Source organism: Orycteropus afer, unplaced genomic scaffold (genome assembly GCF_000298275.1).
Source record: "Orycteropus afer afer isolate SDZICR_OR568_19922 unplaced genomic scaffold, OryAfe1.0 scaffold00095, whole genome shotgun sequence".
Lineage (NCBI taxonomy): Eukaryota > Metazoa > Chordata > Mammalia > Tubulidentata > Orycteropodidae > Orycteropus > Orycteropus afer.
Window position 1 is genome coordinate 9,720,034 of NW_006921682.1, and position 10,778 is coordinate 9,730,811.

The 10,778-nt window shown below is 37.4% G+C and overlaps 1 protein-coding gene across 1 annotated transcript in view; it reads right to left on the reverse strand.

Moving 5' to 3' along the window:
• Positions 1-6,211: 6,211 nt before the first annotated feature.
• Positions 6,212-10,778, reverse strand: part of LOC103198537 (poly [ADP-ribose] polymerase tankyrase-1) — a 326,026-nt gene continuing 321,459 nt past the window's right edge. The window contains exon 28 of the mRNA XM_007942708.2: positions 6,212-6,298. Coding sequence (XP_007940899.1) covers positions 6,212-6,298 — 87 coding nt within the window. The remainder of the gene's footprint in view (positions 6,299-10,778) is intronic.

A 10,778-nucleotide genomic window follows, 5' to 3' on the forward strand; every position in this document is an offset into this window, starting at 1 on the left:
CAAAGAATTGGCCAGTGAAAACCTTATGAACAGCAGTGAAGCACTGTCTGATATATTACTAAAAAACTTACTTGTTAAAACTGGTCAGACTGAAATGAACAAACAAGGCAAAATGAAAATATTTAAGAGTTAACTGCTAATGACACAAAGTGTACTTTAAAAATGTTTTTTTTTTATTGAATATTAAACAATACAAGTACTGTTAGACATTTAGCCAAAGCACAGTTACAGGTTAAATGTAATCACAAAGATGTCTTAAATAGAAACCCACCACATAGGGAGGTTGAAGTTCCTTGATGCACCCCCGCCTTTTGGAAATAAGTAGGAGATAGGGGGTGAGTGGGAAGTCAGTCTTCCATTCCAGGTGAAAAGATTTGAAGACTACAAGAAATTACATGCTGTAAGCGATTTTCCACGACCATATTGATAGGGTTCCAGATTTAGAAAAAACGAAACAAATAAAAAACCAAGATGGCCAGTTAAATTTAAGTTTCAGATAAATAACTGTTAGTTAAGTATATGCCAAATATTGCATGGAACATACTTATGCTAAAAAAATCATTTGTTGCTTATCTGAAATTCACATTTAACTAGAGAGTTTGCATTTTATCAGACAATCCTACAAACAGACAAATGGACAAAAGAAAAAGGGGGTTGGAACCCCCTGCCACAGGTGGGTCACACAGAGATGAAAAATAAAACCACCACCAATAATGAACCAAAGGGTCACAACATTGGTTACTTACACAGACCAATAGCACAATGAGAAAATACAACTCCAAATGATGTTGCCAGGAAACATTTTCTAAGTTTCCTCAAAGCTGGTTTTATAAATGTTTTTGAGAAACCTTATTGATAAAAGTACCTTTTTAGTTTGTAACTTCATATTAGTACATGATTTTGACTAAAGGTATCAGAGACAAATATCACTAGCACAAAGATAGAATGAGCTTGAAACAACAGGAGTAGAAGCAGGTATTATATGCACATGAGGAGTTTAAATATTTTGTGTAATGAATACAATGGTTGTTTAGTCCAAGTTACCTTCTAGGTCTAGGCTATTAACCTCAAAGATTTCTGTTCCTTTCTAATTTTACTCTTGTTCTTCAGAGATGTATTTTTTTTTTTATCTTCTCATCTTGAACCTTGGGGAGGGGATGTAGGGTTTAACTGCATTTGTCTGCAAACACTGAATCAACAAAGGGCTCTCAGGGCTGCCTGTGGAAATGGGTAGACAGATGGGAAAAAAACAATAAAGTATGAATTCTGGAGTGAGAGAAATGCTTGAAAAGATGTGTGGTAGGACAGGTGTGAAGATGTTAAAGTGTAAAGCAGAAAAGAAAATGCAGAAAAATAAAGAATCAAAATAAAACCATCTTTCCAATGTGAATGCTATTTCAAAAGGGCAGAACTGTCTGGCAGATGGTAGAAAACTGGTCACACTATGATCATATTTGGTCTTGCAGAGTATATAAAATCTTGTGCACCACCTAAATTCTACATAGTTTCATCACTTTATGAATTGTTGCTGTATCCCCATAGACACTACTTAATGGGTTTTGAAATCTTTCTAGCATCTTTCCAGATCAGAAGATCTGGTAGCTCTAGAATTTCAGACAGGAGAGCCTAGAATCTATTTATTACATCAGCTCTGTTGCATGTAAGGGAGCCCCTGCTTGTGCAATTTGCCCTCATAAAATAAGCTTCACAGGTATGAGATACAGGAAGGCATGTCGGACTCACTGACTCCTAAGAAATGGAATTTGATTTTTTTCCCACTTACTATGATGCAAAAGGAGCTCTGGTAGCATAGTGGCTAAAGCACTTGACTGCTAACCAGAAGGCTGGCAGTTCAAACCTACCAGCCACTCCTCGGAAAGAAGGTTGGGCAATCCTACTTCCGTAGTGATACTGCCTTGAAAACCCAAGGAGGGGTCGCTATGAGTCGGGGCCGACTCGACGGCACATAACAACAATGATGCAAAAGGTTAAAAAATTTCTGCCACAGTTAAGGCTTTCCTAAGAAAAACTTAATAGTCTATTAATTCTAGAATGCACAAGATGCCTAAAGAAAGCCTCATTGTTTGGGGTGGTATTTTTCAAATGCATTTCCTTTTCAAATGCTATGTGTCCAACCAAAGCGCAACATCACTTTGACAATTACTTTTATTTCCCTGTCACTAATTTTACACTTCAGTCTCTAAAGAAGTCTGACACATTAAACCCTATCTTAATGTCAGTTTTGAGTGTTGCCTGAATGGACTAAAGTCTATGCAAGATCAGTAATTAGTCCAACAGAAAACACAGTATAAGAAGACTGTTTATCACAGGTATCGTACAAACAGGATCTGGACATACTGGGGAACAGGTGCTTACAAATACCTATCATTTCTTTTCTGAAAGGCCATTTATAGAATCTAGAAAGTGCACATGTTTAAAACAGGAGGGTGAGCAATGTCCAAAAACCCTTTGTGCAACTGGTAGATGCACTGAAATAAAGGAAAACCTAGACAACTTATGACATTCTAATGCTATCTTCCTGCTTAAATCAAAGACTTCATTTTGTGTATAGTAGCTGTAACAATAGAATATTAATCTCTATTACTTTAGTTGTCATATCCAGGCATTTCTCTATATTTCAAGAGACTGTGCTACTTTAAAAGCAATGGGAAATTAGTCTAGCCACTAACATTGAGCTCAAAGGAACACAAGGATGCTATTTCATGACAACATCCTGATATTGTTTACTCTACTTAGGCTGCTTGAAAAGCTAGAAATTCCAAACTCAAAGAAGGAAAAGGTAAATAAGAATCCTGATTGTACTGCTATTATTTTGCATAGAATTAAAACTCTGGGTTTCATGCTGTCATTTTTTAAGAAAGTGGCAGAGTCTTCTGAGCAGAGCATATGATTCCTGATACCCATTTCTGTGGCTGTAATATGAAAACAGAAGTACACAGTCTCCTTTTGGAAGACCCAATGAAAAGGTGAAAAGAGGAGGAAAATGAGTTGAGTCAAAGTTAACTGCTGGAGCTAATTATATTTCCAGACTAGCAATCTGAAGAAAAGGTAAGGAGAAAGTGTTCAGTCCAGGGCACTTAATTTATGCCTGAGTCAAATATCCAGTTGGCCAAAACCTGGTAATCTGGACCATCAGCTCTAGAAGCCCTTTGATTTCACAACATAGGTAAAGCTGGTGAAGATGTCCAGATCCTCTCTTCCGTACAGTTTGGGAAACAGAGGGGCCACTTCAGGGGAGGTTATACTGGAAATTTTTTAACTCATTAGTTCTAGATAGTGCATATACAAGAAATTAAGTGGATTTCAGCCAAATTTACTGCCATGTTGTTACATTCTGCAGGGCTCTTCACATTGCTACAGATGAAAATTCCAAATGTTATCAACTTTTGCTAACTTTAAGTACAATCAGGGTGACTTTTGGTCAAGTTCTCAAAAAAAATGTCTTTGACTTCTCTGATATATCAATTAACCCAATCTCTAGCAGATGAATAACATAAGTATATTCTTTCAAGAACTGCTATATACTTGAATCATTATAAGAAAAGGACCACTGAAAATGCACTCCTTACACAGCACCTTTACTTGGCACACAGAACACTGAATTCATAACATTGGCAGTTTAAATACTGAACCACAGTTTAACTTCTCAAGTGTAAGGCCCAAGTTTAAAACATCCATTAATTTAGTTAGTACAATGGAAATGATGTATAACCACAATTGTGTAGTGGCTTATCTTTTTATTGAAGCTATAAAGCTTTCAATATCTACACCATATTAACCCTTTTACTTAACTAAATATCACAATTGTGTTTGCCATTTTAAACTATACTTAAGTGGGAAGGCAAGTAATACACACATTCACAGCTACTGAAACTACGCTGATAGCAATTCCTCCAACCCGTCGTTACACACAGCAAAAAAGAAAAAAAGGAGAGGAACAAACTCCTCTGAATGAGTATCAACTTTTGAGGCTCCATGTGGAATTCTAGTGCTATTAAACTAGTAGCCAAGACACAAAGCCAGCCTGGGTCACTGAAACTTCAACAGAAGCCAACAACTGATGCTAATTCTTGACTTAATTGTGAAGCCCCACATAAGACTCACGTATAAAACTCAAACTAATTCCAGACGCCTAGTTCTAGCATGGGAATTCTGGTAGTGTAGTGCCTAAGGCACTTGACTGCTAACCAGAAGGCTGGCGGTTCAAACCCACCAGCTACTCCTTGGAAGGAAGATGGGGCAATCTACTTCCATAGTGATACTGCCTCAGAAACCCAAGGAGGGGTCACTTAGAGTCGGGTCCGACTCGACGGCACATAAAAACAACTCTAGCATTGGACTCAAGCCAAAAAGAAAGCAAATGTATATTTTAAGAGCTTATATCTGGAATTTTTGCATGTAACCATTTTATTTTTCTTCAGGAGATTAAATAAGGTCACAACTTAATCAGCTTGCATCAAGAAACCAAATTAGTTTTCTGGACTTTTAAGCTGAAAATGAAAGTTAGCATCACACTATTTTTCCTATTTTTCCACATTTATGTTACTTTCGCTTCAAAGCTGAGTAGATGAATTGCATGTCAAAGTAAATAAATTAATGCACTCAATTCAATGTTCAGTTAAGGTGAAAAGGGCAAGTAGAAGAAAGATAATGGATAATTTTTTACTAGTATCAATGTGTACTTGGCAAATGTTGATTAAAATAAGCAAAATAAAGTAGTAATTTACAAAGAAAACAGTATGATAATTCTCCATCACATTCATTAACATAACAAAACAAAACAAAACAAACAGAAAGCAAAACAGAACAAAAACTAAAAAACTGAAAGGGCTTTGGTTTCAATTTTTGTCCTCCTTGTCTAAATATATTAAGTTTGACAAAATGGTTTAAAAATATAGTGCAGGGACTTATAGAAACTATTTGAAGCACCTCACTCAAACTCCAAATCTGCATTAAAAAAAAGTTCTTGTAACTGTGTGTATCTACTCAATAAATGGATTTAATTTCTAGTTTTCAAAACTAAAGAAACAAGTAATGTTTTGTGACTCTAATGGAATACAATCATTCCAATGAATTGGCAATAAGGCAGCTAATTTTGGGGGCGGCAATTCCGTGGTACGGATTGAGCAGAGGGAAGTGTGTCTTCCCTGGTGAGTTCCCTCATTCCTTTTCTGCTGCAGTGTTATACAACCACCACATTCCCCAGTACTTAGTGCTGCTTCTCCTCCACAGCCCTTGCTAGTTGTTTGAAATCTGAACGTCAGGATAGCATCACTTAAATGCATCCCTTGGCTGTGCTGTTCCCTGTTACCCAGTGCAATCCCTGAATGCCTCTGAAGCAGGCTGGAAAGGGCCAAGTGGCCCTTACCAATGTTGACCTCTCTGATCTTAGGAGTTCCTGAAACAGGCTGATGCTTGTGCCCTTCCCTTTAGGATGAGCCAATTAATAAAAGGAAACTGAAACTTGATTTTTTTCCTTTCCATTGCAATTCATGTTTATGAGAAGCACAGATACAAAACAAATCAAAGGAAAAAAGAACAAAAAAAAAAAAAAAAGGAAATGAAATCTTGCTTAGTCAGAAGCTTGGGTTGCATTGCTAATGATCTGAGTCAGTATGACTTTGTGCAAAATATCCTCAAGAAGGCTCTGGCTCATTTTCAAAGTAACAAACAAATAAACAAAACACCCCAAAATCCAGAAACAAAACAAACAAAACAAAAACACAAATACAAAACAAAAACTAAAACCTAATAATGAATGCTTGGAAAAAATAAAAAATATGCCTGTCACATGTATATAGTTGTTATATATGTGCCATATATAACATATAAAAACAAATGTAGTGTGTGGGTTTTGAACATTTGGAACAGTACTGGTTATGTTTTCTTTTTTCCATTTCCAAGTTTAGAGCAAAGCAATATTGTTTTAGAAATGGATAACTGCAGTGAAAATGAGCCTGAGATATGTTAAAAGGCCGCCCCTGTAAACATTTCCTCAAAGGGAACAATAGCAATTGAGTATGTATCAGTTACTCATACTATATTCATCACTATAGCAATGCTTTATAAAAGACAAACAGCTTATTTCTAGGCTGTCAGATTTTGAGAATATTGATTTTTTGTTGGAAGCAATCAAATGTAATCCAGTCCCAGGTTTAAATCTGATATGGCCTTTACCAGTGGGCATTCACTAGGTCTTCTGCTCAGCGGCTGTTGCGGTCTGTGAAGGAGCTTCTGGCTTCATGATCTGGTATGTGATAAGATACTCTGGGTATGCCTGGAAAGGAGAGTAAGAAAAAGCCAATCACCCTTCTGACAGGTATAACATTAAAGCTTTAATTAATGTGGATGCATCAGAGGCTGCTGATTCTGACCAATATTCTACATACATCCAGGAGCCTGTGAAGACCAGTGAATTATAGATTCCTGAACAATTATGAAGTATACACACACTTTATGTATATAAACACATATAAGTCTTATAATCTAGAGAACTGTTCAAATGTTATATCTACTTTGAACACTATAAATTAATTTTCCTTTAACATTACACTGCCCTCATCCATCGTTTGGGCCATAACAGGAAAAAAAGTGTACAAAGTCATCAAGAACATCACCATTTTACCTCTGTGATGTGAGCACCTACCATGGTGCCATTGCATAACATACTCAGTAAAGATTTCTTAAGTGAAAGGCTGACTAGTTCTAGAGAAACTACATGGGGTCCTGATGTTGACTAGGCCTCACAAGGCATGATGTGATCTATCATGGCCACTAAGGGGTAGGTAAGAGCCCTGAACCCTAAGGTTTAGGGAAGCTTCCTGGTTGGTGACCATGCACAGGAGAGGACAGCATGTCCCTCTTTTGGGATCTGTATACTTCATGCTTTCTACATGTATACATACCTCCCAGACCTCATTCTGTGTGTCTGTTTGAATCCTTTTTGGTTAAAATAAAGTTGTAGCTGTAAGTATGGTATGTTGTTAGGTGCTGTTGATTCTGACTCATAGCAACCCTATGAACAAGAGAATGAAATAATGCCCAGTCCAAGTACGGTATACTCTCCATGAATTTTGTGAGTTGTTCTAGTGAACTAATGAACCCACAGGGGCAGTGAGAGCCAGCAGGGTGGGTGTCTGCCTATTTAGCAGTCTGAAAGATGGCGTCCTTCTAACATGTAAGCTCTGACCCAGCTCCAGGTGGTTAGGGTCAGAGAGTGTGTGTGGCTGGGGAAGCTGGCGATGAGGACGAGAAGTGGGAAGGTGAGGATGGGATCCACATTCACTCTTTGGGGATTGGATTCATGCTGATCCTTACTACACAGATAGCAATGAAGGCCAGATTTACTCACTTTGCTCGTTCGTACACTAATTAAAGGGATCTTTTACAGGAAAGATAATAGCTCAGATTTAGATCACTGCTCCTCTACCACCCCCACACTCCCACACACACACATCATTCTCTTTTTCATTTGCCTCTTCTTTTTGGCAATAAGTAAAACAGAAGGATTAGTGCCCAGAGTAGAAAAAAGTACTTGTAGATGGCAGCTGGAAAAGGAAGTCTGAACAGAGGAAGTTGTCATAAATGTGATACAAAAATCACTATGAAGATAGCAATCAGATATTGAGGGGCAAAAAAATCTTCCCCCCAAAAACAAAAAAAAACCAGTTGGTTTGTATACTATATAGGAATTCTTTAACTGTAAGCATAATCACAAAATTGTGATCTTTTCTATTCCTATGCTAAATTAGTTCTGAATTATTTCTGAAACCCTAGAAAACTAGACTCAGTATTTTAGAGTGGTCTGTGCCTGAAAAACAAGATACCTTGGTGTACTAAATATTTTGAGGTCCCCAAAATAATTTGTTGAATGCTGACCTCCAAACAGACAAAGAAAAGACACAAACAAGAAATGAAGAATAAGAAAAATTGGACTGTTTAATATCTAAAATGTAAAAATAAATATGTAATAATTTACTGGATTCTTTCTTTTTTTTAATATTCTGATTTTAGAAGGCAGAAATTGTTATATGTCTCTATCTTAAATGAGAATACTAGTAACATTAGGATTTCAGTGAGGATTAGATATAGAGATCTTAGACTAGGTTTGGCATAATGAAAATCCAGCAAGTGTTAGTTCTTACTATTAACATTGTTGCTGCTGTTATCATTATAATCATTCATTAATGAATAGTCCCTCCTGAAGAGGTCTCACCAAGGAGAGAAGAACAAAAAGGGTAATTGTATTTGAAAAATTACAACTGTCTACATACTGGCTGGCGGTTCAAACCCACTAGCCACTCCTCGGAAGGAAAGTTGGGCAATCTACTTCTGTAGTGATACCACTCCGGAAACCCAAGGAGGGGTCTCTATGAGTCAGATCCGACTCAATGGCAGTGGGTATTTTATATACATGTAAGGAACATTATGACTCATAATACAATATTCTTTCCCAAAATTTTGCTCCAGTTTGTGTTAAATGACAATGGTTTCCATCTTTACTGTATATAGCTGGGAGAGCCAAAATTAACAATCCCCAACTTGCCAACTTTCTAACCTAAAGCTTCAATAATTGAAGATGTAGTCTGTACTTTTATTTTATTATAATTTGCACCATACTTAGTTCTTGAAATGACTTTAAATTGGCAATTTTTTAGTTACTAAAACAAGATCAGTCAGCTACCTACTGCTAATTCTGGAGTTGAATATAAAGATATAGCAAAGTTCTGACCCTGGTGGAATGACAGAAATACTGATTAGTCAACCAGATGGTTTAAGGTTGTTACCCTGGTGGAATGACAGAAATACTGATTAGTCAACCAGATGGTTTAAGGTTGTTACGGACGGAATTGTGCCCCCTCCTCCCCCAAATGTGTGTTAAAATTCTAACTCCTATACCTGTGGATAGAAGGCACCAGTCCCTAGAGAATGATATGCTTGGTAAACTAGAGTCAGCAGAAAAGGGGAAGACCCTTGACGAGATGGACTGACAGTGCTGCAACAATGGGCTCAAGCACAGCAGGTAGTATGACCACAGTGCAGCACCAGGCAGTGTTTTGCTCTGTTGTATGCAGAGTTGCTATGAGTCAGAGCTAACTCAGTGGTACCTAACAATAATAACACCTGGATGTTACCCTATTTGAGAATAGGTTTTTTTTTTTGTTATGTCAATGAAGCAACTTCCGTCTAGGGTGTGCCTTAAACCAATGACTTCTGAGGTATAAAAAGAGTAGAACAGACAGAGAGAAGCAAGTATAAATGGGGGAAAGATGATGCAAAATGGAGTTTGCCAAGGAACCGAGGAACACCAAGAGCAGAGCTGAAACAAGATGTACCCTCAGAGTGGACACGGAGAGCCTTATCTTAGAGCTGGTGCCCTAAATTTGGACTTCTAGCCTCCCAAACGGAGAAAACCAATTTCTATTCTTTAAAACCACCCACACATATTATTTTTGTTACAACAGCACTAAGAAACTGAGACAATAGTCAAGAAAATTACATATTCATTCTCCACATATTTATGCCAAGCATCCCCTAGGTACGAAGCACTCTGGTGTAAAGTCACCTATCTTGTTTGGAAAGATAACCAGACACAGAAAAAGAAGAATTGAAAAATAACTGGGATATGTGTCATGTCAAATAGAAATGGGAAGCCCACTCCTATTCCTCACTGTCCCAAAGAAGTCCAATATTTATGACACTTTGACACATTCTTTTTGTTTGTGGAAAAGATGCTTAAGCAAAGGAGTTTTTGGTAATGCAATAATTTAGATTTTGGTAACACAAGTTTAAGGTGATTTCTGACATCTGTAAATTTCAGTCAGGCAGACTCAAATTGTAAGGTGATAAAAGCTCCTTATCTGAGGCTCCTGATTCTTACTGGCAAGGTTACTGAACTGGTTAAATTCCTTTATTAGCTCTCTGAAGTATTCTTGTGGACTCTTGGGATTTTCTACATAGGATCTTATCATCCATGAACACAGATAATTTTATGTCTTCTTTTCCAAGCTGGGTAACTTTTATTCCTTTTTCTTGTCTTATTGCTCGGCTAAGGCTTTGAATATAATATTAAATACAAGTGATTAGAGTGGGCACCCTTGTCTTGTCTGATTTCAAGGAGAAAGCTTGGCTGTTGGCTTTTCATGTATCACCTGAATCACAATGAGGAATTTCCCTTCCACTCCAATCTTCTTTCAGGTTTTCATTAATAAAAGGTGTGAAATTTATCAAATGCTTTTTTCTGCATCCACGGAGATGATCATATGGTTCTTTTCCTTTGTTCTACTGATGTGGTGCATTACGTTCATTGATTTTTCTAATGTTGAACCATTCCTGCATTTCTGGAATAAATCCCACTTGGTCATGGTGTATGACTCTTTTAATAAGCTGCTGGAAACTGTTTTCTAGTATTTTGTTGAGGATTTTTGTATCTATATGTGTAAGAGATATTGATCTGCAATATTCTTTTAATCCAATCACAAAATGGGCAAAAGACTTGAATAGACATTTCACCAAAGAAGACATTTAAATAGCCACCAAACACATGAAATAATGCTCAGACAGATGCAAATCAAAACCGCAGTGAGATACTATTATACCCCCACTAGGATATCTAAGGGAGCTCTGGTAGCATAGTGCCTAAGGCACTTGACTGCTAACCAGAAGGCTGGCGGTTCAAAGCCACCAGCCACTCCTCAGAAGGAAGATGGGGCAATCTACTTCCGTAGTGATACTGCCTCGGAAAGACAAGGAGGGGT